At 39.4% G+C, this 22779-nt stretch overlaps 1 protein-coding gene across 1 annotated transcript in view; it reads left to right on the forward strand.

Moving 5' to 3' along the window:
* Window positions 1–22779, forward strand: part of UGGT2 (UDP-glucose glycoprotein glucosyltransferase 2) — a 187893-nt gene that overhangs the window by 106130 nt on the left and 58984 nt on the right. The window contains exons 17-23 of the mRNA XM_029936528.1: window positions 3762–3926; window positions 4270–4393; window positions 4489–4587; window positions 6623–6717; window positions 9727–9933; window positions 14234–14365; window positions 19230–19354. Coding sequence (XP_029792388.1) covers window positions 3762–3926; window positions 4270–4393; window positions 4489–4587; window positions 6623–6717; window positions 9727–9933; window positions 14234–14365; window positions 19230–19354 — 947 coding nt within the window. The remainder of the gene's footprint in view (window positions 1–3761; window positions 3927–4269; window positions 4394–4488; window positions 4588–6622; window positions 6718–9726; window positions 9934–14233; window positions 14366–19229; window positions 19355–22779) is intronic.

The raw sequence follows: 22779 nt of genomic DNA on the forward strand, positions 1-22779 counted from the left end.
ACGCTCCTCAGAAATAAATTCCATTTCTTTTTAAAAAAATTTTTAATGTTTTTTAAAATTTACTTTTGAGAGACCGTGCGAGCAGGGGAGGGTCGGTGAGAGAGGGAGACACAGATTCTGAAGACAGGCTCCAGGCTCTGAGCTAGCTGTCAGCACAGAGCCCGACGCAGGGCTCAAACCCATGAACCGTGAGATCGTGACCTGAGCTGAAGTCGGACGCTCAACCGACTGAGCCCCCCAGGCGCCCCGGAAGTCCCGTTTCTGTAGTGTGTGCGTCCGTGCTTCGTTTGCTCCCAGTTCCCTGTCCTTCCCTGCCGCCGTCCCATAGCCATGATCAACATTTTTGGTCCCAGTGTTTCTTGATAACCCTTCAGGTGTGTTGGGTCTTCTCCTCCCCACCCCCCCGGCCCCTCCAAAACTATTCTAGACCCACATCCATCCCCAGACCCCTTTTCCACTGTCTTCTTTGCATCTAGAAAATCAGCAAATTGACGAGTTTGGGCCTTTATTCCCTAAACTCATTTTCCCGTAATTTTCTCTCTCCATCCAAACATCATCTGTCCTTTCAACAGATTTTATTAAGTATTATAATGTTCTAAGCACAAGAGGTAAAAGAACAGATCACAAGGAAGATCTCTCGAAAATTTTTTGTAAAATAAAATAAAAATGTGATAGAGCAGAGATGTAAATTAAGAGAAAGAAATAAAAATAAGAATAAATGGTAACCCAGTAGAGACTCAATCCAGAAGACTCAGGAAAAACAGAAAACAAAGGAAAAGAGAGCATCAGAGAAATAACCCCAAGAAATCCCCAAGATTGGTGGACACAAGCCTTCACCCCAGACACACAGCACGTAGAATGAAAGGGAAGGGCTCTGGGGGTGCGGGTAAGGAATGGGTCTCAGAATCAGGGATGGGAAGCTGAGTCCTGAAGTAGGAGGAAGAGTTGGATCAAAGAAAACAAAGTGGCGGGAGATTGACATCCCAGAGGACAGTGTTTGGAAGTCCAGGGTTGTGAAGAGGTGTGAGACACTGGTGTTGCCGCCGTGCGGGTAGCAGTGGAGTTGTGTTGTGTGTGTGTCATCAAGGGAAGTTCACAGGATGAGCTGGAGAAGCAGGGGCCGGATTGCACTGTGAACAGTATTTAATTTGAACTCAGAACAGTAGATGACCTTGGCAACAGTAAGAAATCTGAGAATATATTAAGCAGTGAGGCGACCATGACCTGCCTTTCTTTGAAAAAGCACTCTCCATCATTTTGGAAGCAGTTGCTGAAGGGTCCAGTGTGTGGGATCGTCCCTCAGAAGAGGGAGCCGAGAGGAGGTCTTAGAAATGGCAGGAAAGACCAGGAGCTTAAAGGGTTTGCGGGTCCTACACCTGTGTTTCTTGTTCCCAAAAGCTCCTGGAAGTTCACTTTGGAGTCTGTCGCCGCCACCAAATCTGTTGACACAAATTCAGTTGAGTAACTTTTAAGGTTCTAAATGGCCTTTTTAAAAGGTTTGTGAATAGGACAGCATCCCATCTAGCAAATAAAAGAATGATCTGAGGAGTTATACCATGTGGAAGCTTTTTAGAGAAGGAGGGTGGGGCAGGAACGTTATGAGCAAAAGCAAAGAAATTTTTCCGGCAAGGTGGCGTCCCCTTAGGGGAAAAGCAAGGGTCATAATGTGTAGACTACCTCGACCTTCTTTGGGGGATGGAGAGGACCCGTGTGGCAGACTCATTGGTGCTGATCTAATGGAAAAATTCCAGATTGACGGCTTAAGATGGCATTTCTGATGGGGACTGAAGCTGCAGTTAGATTGGGTGTTAAGTCCCTATTTGGGCACTTGGTCTAACAGTTCTAAAATTATAAAATTCAGTGTCATTGGCTTATTTGTGGTACTTGAGGCTTTTGGAATGGGCAGGTGGCCTAATTAAAAATCATAGAGTAAATCAGAAGAGGGCCTGTATTTCCAGCAGAAACATACCTATGTGTTCAGCTACCTGGTCGATTCCCTGTAAGCATCCTGAATCAAAGGAATCTTAAGCCACGCCCATCATCCTTGTTACCCCAAACATTTTTTCTCCTTTATGCCCTGTCCTAGAGGGTAGCACCATCATTCACCCTGGCCCCCTACGCAAGAAGCCTGATGGCCATCCTAACCTAAGCTCATACAGCCCCAAACAGTCCATAGTTATGTTTCATCAGTCCGGCCAGCTGCATGGTCCAGAAACTGCCTCAGTCTCTCATTGGCCGTTACCACTGATTTCTATTGGGCTCTTGTCTTTCTTCCCCACACGATGGTTGTAGTCCATGTACAACGTTCCCAGGGCCTGTTCTCCTGGGTCTTTCCTTCTCACCGTGGCTACTGTGGTCTTGTTGTGAATAAGCAAGCCCGATCCTATTATTTACCATTCTTTACCCTCTTGCTAGATGGAACTGACCGTGCCCTCCTTGGTACCCCTGGATGCTATCCTTACACTTGTTTTTAATGTATCCATGTCTTCTTCTGTTGAACTATAAGTTCCCTTAGAACAGAATTTGCATGCTATTCATGTGCATTCATAAGCCTAATCCACAGTAAGTGCCCAATAAATGGGTGATGGCATTAAGGAAGGCACTTGTTGGGATGGGCCCTGGGAATTGTATATACAGGATGAATCACTAAATTCCGTACCTGAAACTAATACTGTATATTAACTGACTGGAATAAGTGAAAACTTGAAAAAACAAATGCAGCAGCCATGTGGTGGCCCTGGAGGTGACTTCATCTGTCTCTGTGTGTTACATCATCTGTAAAATGGATATAATAGTAGCACTTAGCTTCACAGAGAAAGTGTGAGAATGCTAGCCACGGTAGGAACTGTAATAATACTAATTTTGAATAGCAGATGAATTGTTTGGTGACACTCTGTCACTCCCAAGGTAAAATCTGGATGTTGAGCCCTTCGGGACCTGGCCTCTGCCCGTGTCTGACCGCTCCCCCACAGAGCTCTCCCCGCTGTAGACACAGAGAAGTACTTGTGGCTGCCCAATGCTGTGTTCTCTTCCCCTCCATTCCTTGCTGGGCCGGCTCTCTTCAGATGGCCTTTTCCTGCTTTATCTTCCCGGCAAATGTTTACTCACCCTTTAAGACTTTGTGTGCCACTCCTTCCCAGAGGCTTCTCTGACCCCCTCCTCTCCTTCCTGGAGTTTTCTTCCTGGCTCCCTAGAACCTCACACATGTCTGTTTTGTCTGTGTCTGTGCGAACCCCTTGAGGCAGACTTTCAGCTCTGTATTCACAGCACCTAGCCTCAAGCTGATGGCATGAATTCAATAAATGCTTATTGAACAAATGATTGCAGGGGTGAATGAATCTCTGATCCACATAAACATTATGTGTTTTAATGTTATACTGGGCACAAGGGTCAGCAAATCCGGCCCTCCCACTGCCTGCTGTGTACACAGTTTTCTGGGAACACAGCCACGCCCAAGCATCTGTGTGGACCCCTGCTGCACCACGCCATCAGAGCTGAGCAGTGGACACAGAGACTGGATGGCCCACCAAGCCCCAAACACATGCTAGCTGGCCCTTTGTACGAAAAGCGTCCTGAGCCTTGCCCCATAGGTAAATTGCTTTGCTTTAAATAATGTTTGGAAAGGAGAAACAAAATGAACACAATTAACATTCTTTCCTGTGGCTTATGAAAGTGTAGCAGGTCCCTCCCTTCATTTATGTATGCACATCTTTTCCGGACAGACATACTCAGTTGAACTCTGATATTTTTGAACCCAATAGGTAGGAGCAAGCTTTTATAGGATGACTGGCCTGGGTCCTTTGCCTCAAGCTCTTTATAATGGAGAACCCTTTCAGCTTGAAGAGCTCGGTATTAAAGAACTGGAGATGGCTGTTCTCCAGAAAATGACGGATGCGGCCGCACATTTACAGACAGAGGTTTTTATGGTGGGTAAGCATTTACGGGAAACGAAGTGAAAAATGATATTCTATAAATGATTTTTTGCATTAAAACAACTTTTCAGAGCAAAAGTTTCCATCTTGATCACTTAGTCATGAATTTAAGAGTACTCATTAATTAATTATCTGTGCATAATTCCATCAAAGACAGCTTAATTGGAAAGAAAATTCAAATATTTACAGGAAAACTTGTAAAGTTTGTTGTACGAATCCTAATTGCCTAAATTACTTATTTTAGATTAAGCAGCCTTCAAGTACATTGTGTGCATAACTTTAAAACATATGCATATGAATTGCCTATATTACCTAAGTAATATTTTTGTTGTTTTAGGGCACATTAAATGATCGAACAAGTGCAATTGATTTCCTTATGGATAAGAATAATGTTGTACCCCGTATAAATCCTTTGATTTTGCACAATCAATGGCAGTACCTTAATCTAATATCCACATCAGGTAAAATATTCCTGCCATATACTTTCTACAAATGCTTTCTGAGTTGTGCATGTTTTATTAAGTGGTTATTTAACATTTAATATGAAAATTTTCAGTAACTGCTGATGTTGAAGATTTCTCTACGTTCTCTTTCTTGGATTCGCAAGATAAGAGTGCTGTAATAGCAAAGAACATGTATTATTTAACCCAAGAAGGTAATGAGCATATTTTATTTTCCTGACTTTAAAGTAGTAAAGTAGCAAAATTTGCAGTTTTAGTAAGGTGTTTGCATAATAAATTTGTATGTTGCCATTTGACTCGAGGTCTGGTTTTCAATTTCAGAGTTTGTAGTTTGTTAGGACATGTGGATTGCACTGGGAAAATGCCTTCTACCCCCCTTATATGCTCAGGGGCTCATCTAGGCTTTTTGCCTTTTCTCAAAGCAAGCTCTTCCAGTTTTCACTTTCTTAAGAAAGTGATAAAATGCTTTCAGGACCATGTAACCTCATGTCTTACAATGCATGAATAAGAGTGTAACTCCCAGATCAGACAAGAAGTCATTCTGCCCTCTGATTAAACAACTTCTGGGCTTTTGCTTACACTGGGGATTACGAGAAAAGGAAGCGAGACCCACAGGAATGTTCTGGGAAATACAGATTTAGCCTGGACAGGGAGGTTGGTAACAGAGCCACACCTTTGTTAGCATCCAGCGACCTATTCAAAATAGACAAGGATACTTGGCGTTTGGCTGGTTTGGTTTTGCTTTGTTTTGTTTGATAATCTTAGCTCTAAGAGAAAAACGGGAGCCAGTATATGAAAGATAACAGAAGCCTGCTTTCTGTCTCGGTGTATGAGAGTGATGTAAAGATAAAATGAACTTCATAGTCAGGGGTATATTTTTATATAGAGAATTTTAAATAGAGGCCACCCAACCAGTTTTGTAGAAGCCGTGGAGTCAGGATTGGATCAGATGACCCCAGAACTCCTTCCTAGCAGATCCCAGATTTTACGTTCATAAAGAGGTCTGTCGCCAAGAAATCCAACAAATGATAAAATATGATGATACAGGTCTATGTTATGGCAGAATAAGGTCCTGACTGTGTCAAGTGAAGGGAAAAGGAAACAGAGAAACAAGGAATAAAAAATAGGGGAAGTCTATTTATCAGGTTCTGAGGTATATTTCAAAAATTCCCTCTGGGTATCGGAATAAGTTAGCCTATAATTAATGCCCTTTGATTAAATATTTCCTTTTTCTTGCATTTATATAAATGTGTAAAAGAATGATGGAGTTGTGAGAAATTTACTTAGCACTCTTGAAATAGTTCTCAATATACTAACTACCATGGTCAAAGTGCTGACCTGAAGAAGGCATTCGAATGCTGTGCCTTTCTTCTTTGAAACGAACGTGCTGCGGCTTAGTCTTAACGCTTAAACTGCTTCAGCGTAAGCCCTCTTTTTGTTACAGTTTTTTACTGAGTGTGTCAGGAACTGTGGCCTCACATCTACTCAGGAGTAAGTTTGTGGTCTAGCAAACTTTTCACAGGTGTCTTAAGCAGGTTATGTGATCTAAAGGACAAGTTTTCGTATAGGTTTTAACGATGGCTAGACAAGTGTTACTTCAGGTGATACTGAGCCTAGATGAAATTAAACCCATTTAACTATGACTTCAGAATTAAAAATTGTTTCTCTTTGTGGTTTCCAAATTTTCAAACTTTTCTGAAAAAAAGAATTGTATTAATGTTGATGGCACAAGGTAATGTAAATTGGACCGAGTTAATAGCCAGAAGTTTTGAAATAAATGATCTGTAGGCTAATATTGCTGTTTTTAGTATCTGTTAACAAGCTCTATTTTATCTAGTTTTACATCTATGTGGGATATAAATATCGATTTTAAAAATATTTAGCTGCAACTGGAAGACAGTTTTGCTTGCCAATACTGGAAACATAATAAGTATAATACAACTTCTCTCTACAAATAAAAGTATTCCACAGATATGTCTCTCTCAGACTCTTAAGAGTTTTTGGTATCTGAGTTTATATAAAGCTTATATAGCACTCTTCTAGTATTTTTATGTGCATGTCACTGTGTGTGTGTGTATGTGTGTAATATTTAGCAATATTTGCTTGTTTTAAAAAAATAGCTTTAATATTTTAATGCTTTTAATGTATTTTTTTAAGCGAGAAATGTCCCCTGCTTTTAGTTTGATTTTTAAAAAGAAGCAGTTTGACTAAACTATTTGATACTTTCAGATGATGATGTAATTTCTTCAGTTACTCTCTGGATTATTGCTGACTTTGACAAACCATCTGGGCGAAAACTACTTTCTAATGCATTAAAGCACATGGTGAGTATTTAGATACTCTTACTGCAAAAATTTTATAATTTGTTGTTCATTTTTAGAAAGCCAAACGAAGAACATGCATTAAATCTTTATTCCCCTCCATGTTAACGTTTTATGTATGTCGACTTGTTGATAAGGAGGCTAACACAGGAGCTCAGATTCAGTCTCCATGTACAATAGGCAGATTTGACCAGGAAAAAAAAACCCTGCGAATCGTCTGTGATTCAGACCTGTGTTCTCTGCTCGCCCTCTTGCTCTTGGACATCCTTGTCTGGCCGTGTGTATCCACTGAACATTTGTGTCCCCCGTAAAATTCATATGTTCGAATCTAATCTGTAGTGGAATGACATTTGGAGCTGCGACCTTTGGGAAGGAATTAGGTCATGAATGGGATTAGTGCCCTTGTAAGAAGAGGTCAGAGAGCCTACCTCAGTCTCTGTCCATCCGTCACGTTTAGATCCACGAACAAGTCAGTCTGCAGCCCCGAAGAGGGTCCTCACCGGAGCGTGCCCCTCTCCAGAACTGTGGGAAATAATTTCTGTTGTTTAGAAGCCACCCTGTCTGGGGGGACTTTTTTGTAGCAGCTGGAACTAAGACATAGTTGTTATAAGAAGTAGACTATTAAAACAGTGAACGGGGGGCGCCTGGGTGGCTCAGTCGGTTAGGCCTCCGACTTCAGCTCAGGTCAGATTTCACGCTCGTGGGTTCGAGCCCCGCGTCAGGCTCTGTGCTGACAGCTCAGAGCCCGGAGCCTGCTTCCAGTTCTGTGTCTCCTTCTCTCTCTGCCCCTCCCCCTCTCATGCTCTGTCTCTCTCTGTATCAAAAATAAATAAAACATTAAAAAAAATTTTTTTAAATAAAAAATAAAACAGAGTGAATAGCTTCAGACCTACCATCACATCGATGGCACCAAATCTGCTTTTTACCGACAGCAGTTTGCGATAGCAGTTTTTCATCATATAGTCAGGTAGCATTTTCTTTCTGTCAAGTTCATCATCTAAGGTCCCTCAAAGATAGTTTCTGACACTTGGTATTTTTCCTTTGTGTATATCATACTCTCTTGTTTCACTGCATATCTCATAATCGTTTACTGAAAACCCAACGTTGTAGATAATACCCTGGAGCACATTTGGATCCCGGGTACCACCTCCTCCCCTGGTTTGGTCATATGTTTAGTGATGTGACTCAACTCTCTAGTCTGTCTCCCTCTTGTTGTTTTTCTCTGATATTCCTGCTCAGACTTTTCCCTTGTTTTTATCTTTTATCTTGGTTTGCTGGAGACTGCCTCTGAGTCAGCAAGAGCCAATTACTGCCCAAAGTTTATTCTTAAACATCCGAGGCAGTTAGATGTTCAACCTTGACTGCTGGATGTCTGCTTGATTTAGAGGCTACTTTCCCAGCTCAGGATTTTATGATTTTGCCCCACATTCACCGTGGAATAGTTTCTTGGAATTTCTCTCTCTAATTACCCCTGAGAAGATTCCACCTTTGGCTTGGTCTTCCAGACTGAGGAGAAGGAGCTTAATATTATTATTAAACCTGACTTCCTAGGAGTTGCCCCTGGGTCAGAGTACCATTTTACAGAGCAGTGTGTCTTTAGGGAATGCCTTCAGTGTGCCCCCCCGGCCCTTCTCCTTTTCCTGAGTGGGGCTACTGTGACATGGGTGCAGTTTTCCTGCCCCTCAGAGCTGAGTGTGACCCAGGACGGCTCTTTCATCTCTCTCCTCCTCTGCTTCTCTCTTAACCCCCTGGCTGTTCTGTCATTTCACCTCACATTCTTTTGCCTGGAGCACCATATAAAACCAGGCTCCAGATGGGATTTCACCCACAGGCTGTCATTTGCTCACTCTAGATCTAGTTCATTAATTGATCTATCTGTGGTATCAATTCTTATTTTTATTCCTTCTAGTATTATACTTTGAGCCTTTCTCATTTTCATTTCCTTTCAGCCAGCTTGTTTTTAACTTTTGCCTTTATCTCACTGGGGCCTCTCCTTATCTCTCTCTTTGGAGACCATGTTTTCTTTTCATAGCTACACAAAGTTTAAAAAACTAACGTAATGAGCACTTAATATACCTACACTTAGGTTGTATAATTGTTAACATCTTGCCATATTTGTTTTATCTGATTATCTGTAGGGGTGGGGAAGGGCAGGAATGGTCTAGATCACTTTAAAGTAAGTTGTAGAAATCGGCATACATATCCCTTAGTATTTTAATCTGCATTTTCTAAGAATTAGGATATTCTCCATAACTGCAACACCATTATCCCATCGTCAGGGCTAAGTCTGCTTTAAATTGTTCCCACAAGATGTCTTTTCTTTTTTCAAGCTAGGAGCCAAACACGTTTCATTGTTACATTTCATTAGTTTCTTTTAGGACGCTATCCAGTCCTAAAAACTAAAGTAACTACGGATACACAAAAAAGTGTTGATGAATCTCACAACCATTATGTTGAGTGGAAACAAAGCAGGAAAGAATACATTATGAACTTCATATAAGTTCAAAATAATGCTTAATGTTTAATGGTGTTTAATGATGAATTTAGGTGACAAACCAGAAGGAGAAGCAAGAATGACCCTACAAATAGGTAACAGGACCATGGTTGTCTTTAGAAAAGTGGAAAGGTGTGGTCATTGGCAGGGTGTGTGAGAGACATCTTTGGGTTGCTGGCGATGCTCAGTCTTGACCTGGGTTATAGTTTTATGGGTTAATTCATTGAATTCTACATTATTTTTGTTTATTGTTTCATATGTGTTATTTCACATATGAAAAGAGGTTAAAGTATTGCATTATAAAAGAACTGTTATACGAAGAGGTGAAGTGATCAGAGTCACAAAAATGACTGTTTTCCGGCCATGTCAATAGGTACACATTCAGTACTGTCCGCACAGAAAGACCTCCGCAGTAAAGGATGCTGTGCGCTAAAGTGATCAAACTCGAAAGAAAGAAGTTCTGCTGTAAAATCATACCCGAGATCCCGATCTTTTTCACCTACAAATGTGTTTTGCAGAAAACAAGTGCTCATAGTCGGTTGGGAGTTATTTATAATCCTACATCGAAAGTAAATGAAGAGAACACCGCTATTTCTAGAGGAATTTTGGCAGCTTTTCTTATACAGAAGAACCGCTTTTTGAGAAACTTTCTGAGGAACGTGGCAAAGGAAGAAACTGCCACAGCTATTTACTCTGGAGAAAAAATCCGAACATTCCTTCCTGAGGTCAGTAGCTCTTTGTTTGGAATAAGTGTGGCCATGCTATTCCAAAGTATCAATAAATCAGTCTAATCAGATGGGGATAATGAGCATTCCTTCAAACGGGCGAAGACAGTGATGTGATGTTGCACTGAGCCATCTCGCAGACTGAATTTCATGTATTTCTGCTACGCCTATGTGATCCTTGAAGTTGATAGCATTCTCGTTAGGACGTGTATGTGAAGACTGGGAGTTCACGGGCTAGGTAAGTAATACTCGGGTATTTCACTGGAGGGTCCAGCATGAGCAAGTTCTAAAGATGGATGATGATGCTCAAGAAGGAAAATCCACTAATCCACTCAAAAATACTGACTGGCTGGCTGTCACACAGGGAGGTATTGGAGTTTCCCTGGTGGCGGGACAGACAGACAAACTAAATGGTACTGGAAAGATATAAAGAAACGACGGGGAGGTAGTTTGAGGGATGCTCTTTCAGATGAAATGATCAGGGAAGGCATCTCTTAAAGAGCTTATGTCTGAGCAAAGGTCTGAATGAAATGAGAAAATCTGTGAGAAGAATGTACCAGATTCAGGAACACAGTAAGTCTGTAGGACTGACACAGAGACCATCTTCCCAGGTTTGAGGTCCAGGCAGAAGATCATTATGAGCAAAATAATCCACAGTGACGTGGAGAGTACTAGGAGATGAGGTCAGAAACATAACTCAGAGATCTCAGCCATCTGTAGGCCGTGGTAAGGAACTGGTCTTTCCTGGGTAGATAGGAAACCATAGAGGGATCTTGAAGAGATGAATAATCTTTAAAATGACTCTGGAAGCCATGTGAAGATTTGGTAGTAGGCAGACAAGAGTGGCTATAGGATGAACAATTGGAATATTTTTGTAATAATCTAGACAAGAAATGATGGCATCTTGGACTAGGTACTAGTGGTGGGAATGGTGAGGTGGTTGGTACATATTTGTTCCAGTTCTAGTCAGCAGGATGAGCTGATCAATTGTATGTGATATGTGAAGGTGATATCCTTACATTTTAGCTGAAGGTAATATCCTTACATTTTAGCTTGAGTAGCTAGAATTAATGGTGGTGTCTTCTTTGAGATGGGATATTTTAGATGAAGAAAAGATTTAGACACATAGGGGTCAAGAGTTAAGTCTGTACATGTTATGTTGGAGATGCCCGTTGGACATTGAGGTGCAGATGTTGAGTTGATGAGTGGAGAAATCAATTCAGGATTGTCAGAGTGTTTTTAGAGTCAGTCACTTCAAGTGTTACCAACATTATATATCACTTAAAACCAAGAAACTGGATGAGAAAGCTTGGAAATGAGTTGGGTGAGAGAAGAGGGGCAAAAAGAAATGGAGCTCTGGAACATTCCAGTATATAGAGGTATGCAAGAAAAGGATGATTCAGTAAAGGAGACAGATGGAACAGCCATGAGTTAGGAAGATAACCAGGAGAATGTGGTATCCTGAAAGTCAGTTGGAGAAAGTATTTCAAGGATGGAGTGATCAACTATGCAGATATCCCTGAAATTAGCCTGCATAACTGACCATTTACTTGTTAAGGTAGTCATTGGTGACTTTGATGAGAACAGTTTCAGTGGAGTGGTAGGTATAGAAGTAAACGTGATTGAAAAGAGAATGGCAAATCAGGAAATGGAGATAGTGAGTACGAGAACCTCTTTAAAAAAACTTTATTTTCCCATGAACAGAGAAATATTTTGTAGCCAGAATAGGACTTGAAATCAAGAATTTCTTGGGGCACCTGGGTGGCTCAGTCAGTTAGCATCCGACTTCTGCTCAGGTCATGATCTCAGTTCGTGGGTTTGAGCCCCGCATTGGGCTCTGTGCTAACAGCTCAAAGCCTGGAGCCTGCCTCAGATTCTGTGTCTCCCCTCTCTCTCTGCCCCTCTCCTGATCACACTATCTCTGTCTCTCAAAAATAAATAAATGTTTTGAAAAAAAATTTTTTAAATAAAAAAGAAATCAAGAATTTCTAAATTTGGGAGATGTTACTTTTTGTATGCTAAATGAGACAGTCCATCCAAACAATGAGAAGCATGACACAGAGGGAGCGGAGAAGAAGCAGAGTTCTTGGGTAGGTAAGAAGTGCTAGGGTCCCTTGGACAGGGTTAACGGCTGGTCTTAAGCAAAGGAACCACACACCGATTTTAACGGGAAAGAAGGCAGAATATGCAAGCATCAGTGCAGGAGGGTAGATTTAGTTGGTTGGAACAGGATAAAGGACTTCTGATTATTTTCCTTTTCAGAAGAAATTTGGGTCATTTGCTAAGTATTAGAGTGAGATTAGGTGTTCTAGAGGTTTCAGGGAAGAGGAGGAAATGCCACATATTTTTTTCTTCTGAGAGAGAGAAAGTGAACTAACTGCATTAGTGCGGGAGGGTTTCTGAGGGCCCGCTAGATGTTAACGAGTGTGACCTGAAAGTGAGGTCACTGTTAGTTGTGGCTTTTTCTTCAGCTATAGTAACGCTGTTTTGGTTCCAGTTACAAGGGAAGCAGAGTCATGCTTAAACAGAGCTGGGGTTTTACCAGGTGAATATGACTTCTGAAAGCATTCCAGAGAGCTACGCATGGAAAGTCTGTGCTGTAGTAAAGGCCTTTGAGGCATAACACAGGAGGAAAATTATGGGAGGTCTGATGGATAATAAAGAAGTGCTAGGGGCAGATCGGAAGGGGTTGGGTGATGGTTGATATGGCAACACTAGGTAGAATGAGCTGGAAATTGAGGAGTTTGTGGTCAGAGAGGGGATGATGGAGATTTTGGTTGTAAGCACTGCTTAATACTATATCCGCTAGCTACATGTGGCTCTTTTAAACTTAAAATTAAGTTAAAATTCCAGTTGGTTAAGCATCCAACTTTTGGTTTCAGCTCAGTTCATGATCCTCACGGTCCATGAGATCGGGCCCCATGTGATGCTTTGTGCTGACAGTGTGGGGCCTGGTTGGGATTTTCTCCCTCCCTCTCTCTGCCCCTCCTATACTCATTCTCTTTCTCTCCCTCTCTCTCTCTCTAAACCAACAACCTTAAAATATTAAGGCAAAATTTAAATTCAGTGCTCCAGTCATATTAGCCACATTTTAAGTGCTCAGTAACCATCCGCGGCTGTGGCTGCCATATTGGATGGGGCGGGAGAGCGTGTCTGCCATCGTGGGAGCGCACCAAGAATCTGTTAGAAAGTCAGACTTAGGGCCCCACCTTGGATCTTCTGAAGCAGAAGCTACAGTTCAACAAGGCTCCCAGGTGACTGAACAATAAAGTGTGATAAGTACTGATAAGGAGAAGTGTTTCTGGTGTGAAGATGTGAAGAAACTGTTCATGGTTTATTTTCTGTGAACGTCCATAAAATTTCTGGCTCTCACCAAGGATTACTTGTATATTTCAGAAATAAAACACACTATTACTAAATTGGTTTTGTGAGATTGGTATAATGGGATGAGATAGAGTATTTTTCTATTTTAAACACTATTTTTTTTTACTGATGGTACCAAAATGAGGATACTGAGTTGAGAATTTAATTAACATTTTTTTTATTTCTTTAGTGATAAATCTTAATTTAAGTTGATGTTTCCTGGCATATTCCTAGTCAGTAATCCACCTGAAATCTTCAAAGAATGAATGTGGCATATGATATTTACTTGTAACAGGATTTACAAATGTTGTAGTTGACTTGTAATAAATACTCTTTTTTAAAATGTTTCAAATGAAAATAGTACTTTTTAAAATCATAATTTATTGTTAAGATTTTGCATCTGTATTCATGAGGGGTATTGGTCTGTAATTTTCTTTTTTGTGTCAGGGAATACTAGCTTCAAAAAATGTACTGGAAAGCATTGCCTCCTCCTCTGTTTTCTGGAAGGCATCCTGTAGAATTGGTGTTAATTTTTCTTTAAGCATTTGTTAGATTTCGCTAATAAAACCATGTTGCCCAATGGGGAAAAATCACAATTTAGAATAATTTCAAATTTTGCATTAATATATTAAAGTAGACTTTTTAAAGAAAATGATTTGCTGAAGTGCCGGAGTGGCTCAGTTGTTTAAGTGTCCGACTTCAGCTCAGGTCATGATCTCACAGTCTGTGAGTTCAAGCCCCTTGTCAGGTTCTGTCCTTACAGCTTAGAGCCTGGAGCCTGCTTCAGATTCTGTATCTCCCTCTCTCACTGCCCTTCCCCTGCTCGCACTTTCTGTCTTTCTCAAAAATTAATGTTAAAAAAATTTTTTTTAAAGAAAAGAAAATGATTTACTGTATTTTCTCTTATTAATTTCATCCTTCTTAATTTATGCTTTAGGGGATGGATAAGAACGCTTTTGAAAAAATATATAATACCATTGGAGTGAATATTTTCCAGACTCATCAGCTGTTCTGTCAAGATGTACTTAAAATTCGTCCTGGAGAAATAGGTATTGTCAGCAATGGGAAAGTAAGTAGGAAAAGCAATTGCTCACTTTTCTCGTTGACCTGTGACTTGAGGGCCTGTCACAACCCGCAGGACATGTGGCTCCTGTGCGACACCCAGCAGATGGGGGTCAGCGTCAGCTCCCTGTTGTCCCACCCCTGCCCCGGGCCGCACCCATCGAGTGTGGTGCCTGAGCGTGTTTGCTTGGGAATAGCTGTTATTTTGTTCCAGCGTAAAGATTAGAGCAACCACTACAGCATTGTGACATTTTTCTTCTTGCAGCTTTTCTCTACAGCTGATTATGTTAACTTCTAAAAGTACCAAATGGTTATTTTTGAAATATAAAGTCGCATTTATTAATGTAATCATTAAAATCTAGAAGAAAAATCACTCCTACTCCAACTCTCCTAGTGAAATTGGTTATTCATAGCTTATTATTTTACCTCCTAACCCTTTTCTCTACCCTGCATAGGCATGTCTGATTTGTAAAAATACACAATTATAATCCTGTTATATACATGTATGTATAAAATTTTATATCACACTTTTTTCTCTCTTAGTATATCAGGAACGTTTTTTCTTACTAGAGAGTCTTTATAGACTCTATATACAAAATTAATAATATCTCCTTAATAGTTTTTGAATATGAGAGTCTAGCTTTCTCAGTAATGATTTAAGTTTTTAAAACTTGAATCTGGTGCTTCAATTTATTAAGAAATTAATTAATTTAGTGTGTTTGGATCCTCTGCTTGAGGATTATATTATGTAATACATACCGAATTATATAACCCTCAGTTGTCTTCCGAGGGCTAGTGCACTTGTAACATTTTTGTTTTCTACATTTCTGTGAGCTCTCTTCCCCTGTTTTATTCCCATATCATTTCCCCTGAAAATTATGCTCATGTTTTGTTTATCTGAGTCTATAAATACTAGGAATTGGAGAGGAGTGAGGGTCTCGTGCCTGCTGGCCTCTGCAGGTCAGCGTAGCAGTTAGCAGTTTTCAGGCAAATAGCATGTAAGTGCTCATCTCTGCACAGCGCTGTTCTATAAATTGGTGACATGGTGACATCGATGCTGTGCATTGTATTCATACATGGTATTTGCGAATTTGATGAGCAAGGTTTGTGGAAGCCCAATAATGTCATTGCTTTTTATATTTAACAGTTGTTTGGGGAGGAAAGGTGACTTTTTGGAACACTTTTACAGTATATGACTACCTTTGGCTCTGTCCGGCACTCTAAGGGGTGAAGAGGGAAAGCATTACACCAGCTGTATTTAGTACCTTGCCCTTTGAGTACACGTTATGGAAAGGCTACCCTGTGTTTTCTTTGCTGTTATTTAATGTAATTCATATGTTACCCATATTAGTGATAACAAGTGTAGTTATGCTTACCTTATTTCTTCTATAATAATTGTTTCTCCTCATTTTCCTTGAAATTGACAAAAATATTCAGATTCTAATTTTGCACCTGCTGTGACCAAACAGTCTTCTAGATTCCAAGAGTATAGTCATGACCAAACTCATTTTCATGAAGTTCATATTTTGGTGGGCATCCTTATTGATAAGGTGCCATCTGGAGAGAGCCAGAGGAGGGGAGGGAGCAAGCCGTGTGGAATATCTGCAGGAGGATTGTTCTAGGTAGAGGCAAGAGTGAGTACCGAGGTCCTGAGCCAAGATGATTACTGTGTCCTAGAAATAGACAGCGGTACAGACAGTAGTCAGAAGGGAAGCTCAGAGAAGTAGCTGCCGACCAGATCCCGTAGGGTTTCAGGTTTCAGGTGTAAGGCTCATGCTCCACTGTGAATGAGCTGTCAAGCGCACAGTTCTAGGCAGAGGACGGACATGGTCTGACTTAGGTCTTCCTTGCACCTCTAGTGGCTGTTAAACCGAGAATGAAACCCAGGACAACAGGACCGCTGTCAGGAGCTACTTCAGTAGTCCACGTGAGAGCTGAGGGTAGCTTGGACCCAAATGGCCCTGGTGGCGGTAGTGAGGAGCGTCGGTGGGCTCTGTGTGGAGGACAGTGGACCTGAATTACTGAGACGTGGTGTGGGATGGAGAGAACTGTGTGACTGGCAAAGCGAGGCTGCTCAGGGAAAGGGGAGGGAAGATGAGAGTTCAGTTCCAGACGTAGGAAGAGTTCAGTGGTCAGTTCTGGTCCTGTGCCCACACCTGGCCTGACAGTTGAGCGTGTGAGTTGAATTCAAGGGAGAAGTTGGGACTGGAGGTAGATATTAAGTCAAACTATGTTGGCTTTTGTGTTGATTAGTAGAAAGTTAAAATTTTAGTATTTTTAATTTATGGAAGTGTGATTTGAATAGAAAAGAATAATGTACCTGGAAACAAGTACTGTGGCGCAGAGCTGTAATGCAATACTTAGCTCATTACTCTCGGAGTGAGGCTGTAAAGCACAGCAGTCACGGCGACTGCAGCGGACAGGTACCGTCTGAACCCGCGCGTTTACTGCTCGGAATCTGACACTTGAGCAGCAGCCTTCATTCTGAACCTGCCCAAGTGTTGGTTGGAATTGGAACATACTCATTGTTTATGAATGATCAAAACTGGGGAGTGGTGGTGGTCTCATACTTTCTTACTAAGATGCTAAAGAGTTAAAAATGCATTTGTTTTTAGTATTAAAACTAATGCTGCCACTATAATTATAATAAACTTATTGTTATTAACGCACATGTTTACAAATTGGTGCAAGGGGGAAGGGTAGCAGGTAGGAGAGAAGCGAGGCCTTCTTTTTTAAGCCAAACAAATCTGGATTCGAATTCCATTTGCACCATTAGTTAATTATATGACCTCTGTGAGAGTTGGTGTGGACATGTCGTTTGGACAGTGGGAATGGTGATAGCCCGTGTTACAGAGTTATCAGAGATCAAATATACTTTTACACGTTAGGCACATAAGACAGCCCCAGACGCAGAGCAGATTTTCAGTAAATATTAATTCCTGTTTTCTCTTTAAATATTTGAAGGCTGTCATGAGAAATAGTGGGTACATTTCTAGACTCAATTTGTGTTACACTCGATGAGAGGGTCAATATGGAGTCATTCTGGACATCCATGAGCGGAGGGCGGTTTTTAGTTCAGTGTGTGTATGAACACTCTAGCAGGGTTTTCTAAAATTTTAATGAGCTGTCAAAGGTAATGCATTTCTGTTACAACCGTTATTCCATATCCCTGAAAAAATCACATTTCCAGAACGTAAAGAAGATGGAAGCACCAGATACATTTTATTGTGTTTGTACATGATTTTCTTTTTTCTAAATACAATTTATTGTCATGTTGGTTCCATACAACACCCAGTGCTCATCCCGACAAGTGCCCTCCTCAGTGCCCATCACCTACTTTCTCCTCTCCCCTCCCCCATCAACCCTCAGTTGGTTCTCAGTATTTAAGAGTCTCTTATGGCTTGCCTGTACATGATTTTCAAGTTCAGTGTTCCTTTTCCCAACTTAGACATTATGTAATTTTATACTATTTATGTTACTCTGTCCCACAAATATATTCACCTTTAACTAGAAGAACTAAGACACAGAAGAATCAAGTTTCTCCTCGCTGTTCCACACTGTACTTATGTGGTGAAGTAGAGCCAGTTCTCTGGTGAATTTAATCAATGAAGAGCCAATCTAATTAGCCCCTAGGCAAATAATTTGAGATTGTATTTCCTTTTTCTGAGTTATTCACAAAACTGCTCAAGTCACTAGAGGCAGTACAGATAAAATTCAGCTATTTTCCAGGCCTCCTATTCATAGTCCATAAAGTATAACACTTGAGAGTGCTTTCAAAGTTACCTTAAAAGTGGTAACGAAATCTTAAGGCAACGAAATGTTTCTATGTGTACTTTTAGTTTTATAGTATCCATTTTTTTCATTTCTAAGACCCCATGTTTCATGTTTAAGAGTGAAACATGGTATTTGTTTAGTCAGAATGTTAACATACCAGCTAATAACAACCTGTGATATGAGCAAATAATAAGATTCAAGAACTATACTTCATTCGTTTAAAAAAATATTAATTGCAGAAGCAGATGAAGAGGGAGTGAGAAAATTTGCTACAACCATTTAATTCTGGTCTGTTGACCAAGGAAAGGAAGGATTCTGGATGCTGTAATTTCTGGTTGTCAGTACGTGTTAAGTTATAGGGCATAAGGCTCGGTCAGGCTCACCTGCTACATCAGGGCTTGCATTTGAAGTATGATGGCGATTGCATGGATTCACGTCCTCAGGAAATGCTAGTGGGAGCAGAGTTGGTGACTGTGACAGAATAGCCATCGTATGAAATTCGGTATGTGCCAGTTTGATACCTTCTGCCTCTAGAGTTATTGGTTTAAAGCCGACCTACAAACATGACCTTGTTGTGGTCCACCCCATGTATAAAAGCATCAGTTAGATGAAGATGGGTTGGTATGTTTAAGTGATTATGTGATTTGTCTTTGGTTCTCTGCTCTTATATGTCTTGCTTATGTATTAATTCATATCTACATAGTATAGGCCACAATTTATAGGTGACTAGAGAAGCAAATGGAAAATAAGAGATTTATGAAATATAGACAGTTGCTTTCCTAATTTACCTTAGAATGAAAAGCCTTAGGTTTTTGAAAGCATGTTTCAAAGTAAAACTTTCAACTGGAAATAATTTACTACTCTTCTGTTTTGTCAGTTAAGATATTGGTGCTTATGCAAATGTTATTTGTAATATCAAAGTGAGAAACCCTTTTTCTCTTGTCTCCCAGTAGATTTAGTAAGTGGTGGGATTGCTAGCCACCGTCTGTTTAATCTGTAATTGGTTTTTGTTTAAATATCTACTTGATGAGAAAATATGTGTCCCAAACTGGTATCTTCTAGAAGGTATGCAATAATCAAACTACTTTTATTTTAAGTTCTTAGGACCTTTAGATGAAAATTTCTATGCAGAAGATTTTTACTTCTTGGAAAAGATAACATTTACTAATTTAGTAGAGAAAATTAAAGGCATTGTTGAAAATATGAAAATCAGCTCAAAGAAGTAAGTATTTAAAATCATAAGAGCAATTCATTTCAGGGTGTGCTATTTTGCATCTTGTTTTTTTCATTTTAAGAATAGAAGATATTTCAAATATGTACACAAGCAAAGATATAAGAGATATGTAGAGAATATTTAAAAATAATGATAAAGGACACCCATACACTTACCACCAGCAAACTACATGTTAACAGTTTGTTTTATTTGCCTCGGACCTTGCTGTCACCCTCCCACCCAGTCCCCATCCTCCCTGAGATGTAACCATTTCCCTAAGTGGTGTGTGCATGAGGCCCATCCTTGCATTTATACTCTTGCTTCGTTTATGAATATGCAGGACCAGTATTGTTTGTGTCGAATGCCGGACTTTTATAGAGAAACGCCATTTACCGTGGATTCTTCCGCGGAGTCTCCTTCCGCGGGAGCTTCGTCCAGTTTCGTATATGCAGTTCTTCATTTTAGTGCCCTTTTTGGCATTTTATGAATGTGCTGTGGTTCACTTACGCAGTCCAATCCCTTACTGAGGGGCAGTTAAGTTGGCCTTCGTGTTTTAACTGTTACAGAAACGCTGTGGTGAGGCAGCCGTAAGCGTCTCCTTGTGCAGCAAGTTTCCCCAGAGCACAGGGGTGTTGCCGTTGGGCCGTCGGTGTGCGTGTCTTCAGCTTTACCAGATGGTCTTAAATGCCCTTTAAAGTGGTTGCCCTGACACTCCTGCCACAAATGTGGAATTTCTGTTTCCCCAAATTCTTACCGATATCTGGAGTTCTCCGACTTGTTTATTTTCTATGTCTGGTGGATATAAAATTGTGGCTTGTTTTAATTTGCATTTCTTTGACTTTTTAGTAAAGTTCAGTGTCTTTTCATACGATTATTTTCATTTATGTTTACTACTCTGTAAAACACCTGTTCATGTCTTTTGCTCAATTATCTGTTGGACTTTTTTTTCTTCTTTTAATGATCTAGAAACATACTCTGTCATTCTGTATACTAGTCTTTATCAATTATATGTGCTACAAATATATTCCAGTTATGACATGACTATTTACTTTTTTATTGCAATTTTTTACCAAATATTTAGACTTTTTTTTATTTTAGTGTCAAAACATTATGAGGATTTTTCTTTCATAGTTTGTGGTCTGTGTGAGTGAGAGAGAGAGAGAGAGAGAGAGAGAGAGAGAGAGAGAGAGTGTGTGTGTGTATCTGTAGGCTATATAAGAATTTTCTCTAGACTGAGTTCATAAAGATATTCTCCTTTATTGTCTTGTCTAAAGGTTTTACAGTTTTGATTTTACTGGTTTATATCTTTAATTCTTATAGGATTTTTAAAATATATATATTTTTTATTTTGAGAGAGAGTATGTGTGTTTATGTGCAGGGGGGTGAGGGGGGAGCTGGAGGGCAGATCTGCGCTGTCAGCACAGAGCCCCACACAGGGCTCTATCCCATGGACTGTGAGAGCGTGACCTGAGCCGAGATCATGGCCTTAATTCTTCTTGGATCTTTACAGTGTTCCACCGGTATGCTGTCGAATGCCAGTCCCACACTCCATTACCACAGCTTTATAATAAACTTTGATGGTAGATAGCAAAAATTTTCTCTTCTGCCTCTTCTTCAAAATCGTGTTGACTGTTCTTTGCTACTTGTTTTTCCACATAAATATAATTAGAACCAACATAACAAGTTCTACAAAAGACTCCTGGAATTCTTGAGAATTTCTGTGAATTTATAGATTAGTTTAAGGAGAATTGCCATCTTTATATAATATTAAGTATCCCATCTATTAAATATATACATATATTGCTTATGTATGGCTATGTGAATATATGATATATGAAATGTTTAACATAACATATAGGTATATAACTGATGTATCTGGCATAGAATTTATATGTGGTATATGATTTATGTATAAACATATATATAAGAATATGTAGGTAGATAGTTAGACACACTTACTTAGTGTTCCTTTTGGTCCTTTGGTGAAGCTTCCATTTTTTTCCCCATGAGTTTTTACACTTGTAGTAGATTTATTCTCTTGTACGGTATACTTTTAGCTCATATAATAGTGTATTTTTATTTTCAAGTTGTTTATTGCTAAATTACAGGAATAATATTAAATTCTATATTGATCTTCCTTTTTCTCAACTCTTTTATTTTTTGGAAACATCTTGTCTGATGTTAGACGCTCAGGTTATTTGTGAATGATAACAGCTTCGTTCCTTAACTTCTAGCTTTTAAAACATCTGTGGCCTTTCTCTTGTTTTAGTTTGCCTGATTTGGTGAAGGATAGGTCTGTTTTACTAGACTTATTTTACTGTTTTACTTTTCATATATGTAGATTTATAACCTGGCAGGCTCTTAATTGTTTTGGTTGTTTTTATCAGTTTCAGTTTACACGGTTTCTTTTTAATCTGTTCTTTTTCATAAACTTCTCAAGTTGGATTCCTACGTTTTTAATACCACATTTTTTTCCTTACATACCCTTAAATTACAGGCTTAAAAGTGTCTCTCTAAACACTATTTACCTGTATCACATGAGTTGTGATGTATAAATGTTTCATTATGATTCAATGTTAATATGTTCAGATTCCTGGTTTTTTTTAACATTAAGATGTTTTGAAGTATTTATAGTGTCAGCTTCATGAAGGCACACTCCTTGTCCATTTTATTGTTTTATTTTCTTTATATATAAATGTGCCTAGATCTATTTAGATATCCAGTAAATATTTGTTGAATAAATGAATGAATAAGATGCATTTAAAAATTTTTAAATGGCAGTGTGATTGATTTCCAACTTTTTTTTCAACTGGGTTAGAGAACATGGTTTATGAACAATCATTTCGTATTTCTACAAATTTTGTGAGATAGGGTTAATCTTTATCATTGTTCCATGAATGATTTTTTTTAAGGCTTATTCTCTAATTGTGTGGAGGATTTTACACGTTTATTATTTTGAACATGCTATTTTTTTTCCAACCACCAAAATACTGAATTATTCTTTGTTTTATCTGTTAGTTACTAGGTAAAGTTTGTCAAAACACCACAATGATGATTATGGATATATCATTTAATTCTTGCAACTTTGTCAATTTTTGTTTTAAATACTTTGCACTATAGTTATATATACCCTGATTCAAAATTGTTATGTTTCTAGAGAATTGTTCCTTTTATCATTGTATAAGTTGCTCCTTTTATTATAATGATTTTGTCTTAAAGTCTGTGGGGTCTTCTATTTAAGCCATATCAACATTCTTTTTGGTTAATGTTTTTCTGTTTTCTTTTTCCATTCTTTACTTACAGCGTATCACTAGGCTTCCTGCCATAACTGAAAGTTCCCATTCTTAGTCTTGAATTCAGAACTCTGATCCAGATGAAATGGATGTCCATGTTTAATCTGTCCCTTTAGGAAGGAATCCATCATTAGGAAATGC

The sequence above is a fragment of the Suricata suricatta genome, chromosome 4 (genome assembly GCF_006229205.1).
Source record: "Suricata suricatta isolate VVHF042 chromosome 4, meerkat_22Aug2017_6uvM2_HiC, whole genome shotgun sequence".
In the NCBI taxonomy this organism is placed as follows: Eukaryota; Metazoa; Chordata; class Mammalia; order Carnivora; family Herpestidae; genus Suricata; species Suricata suricatta.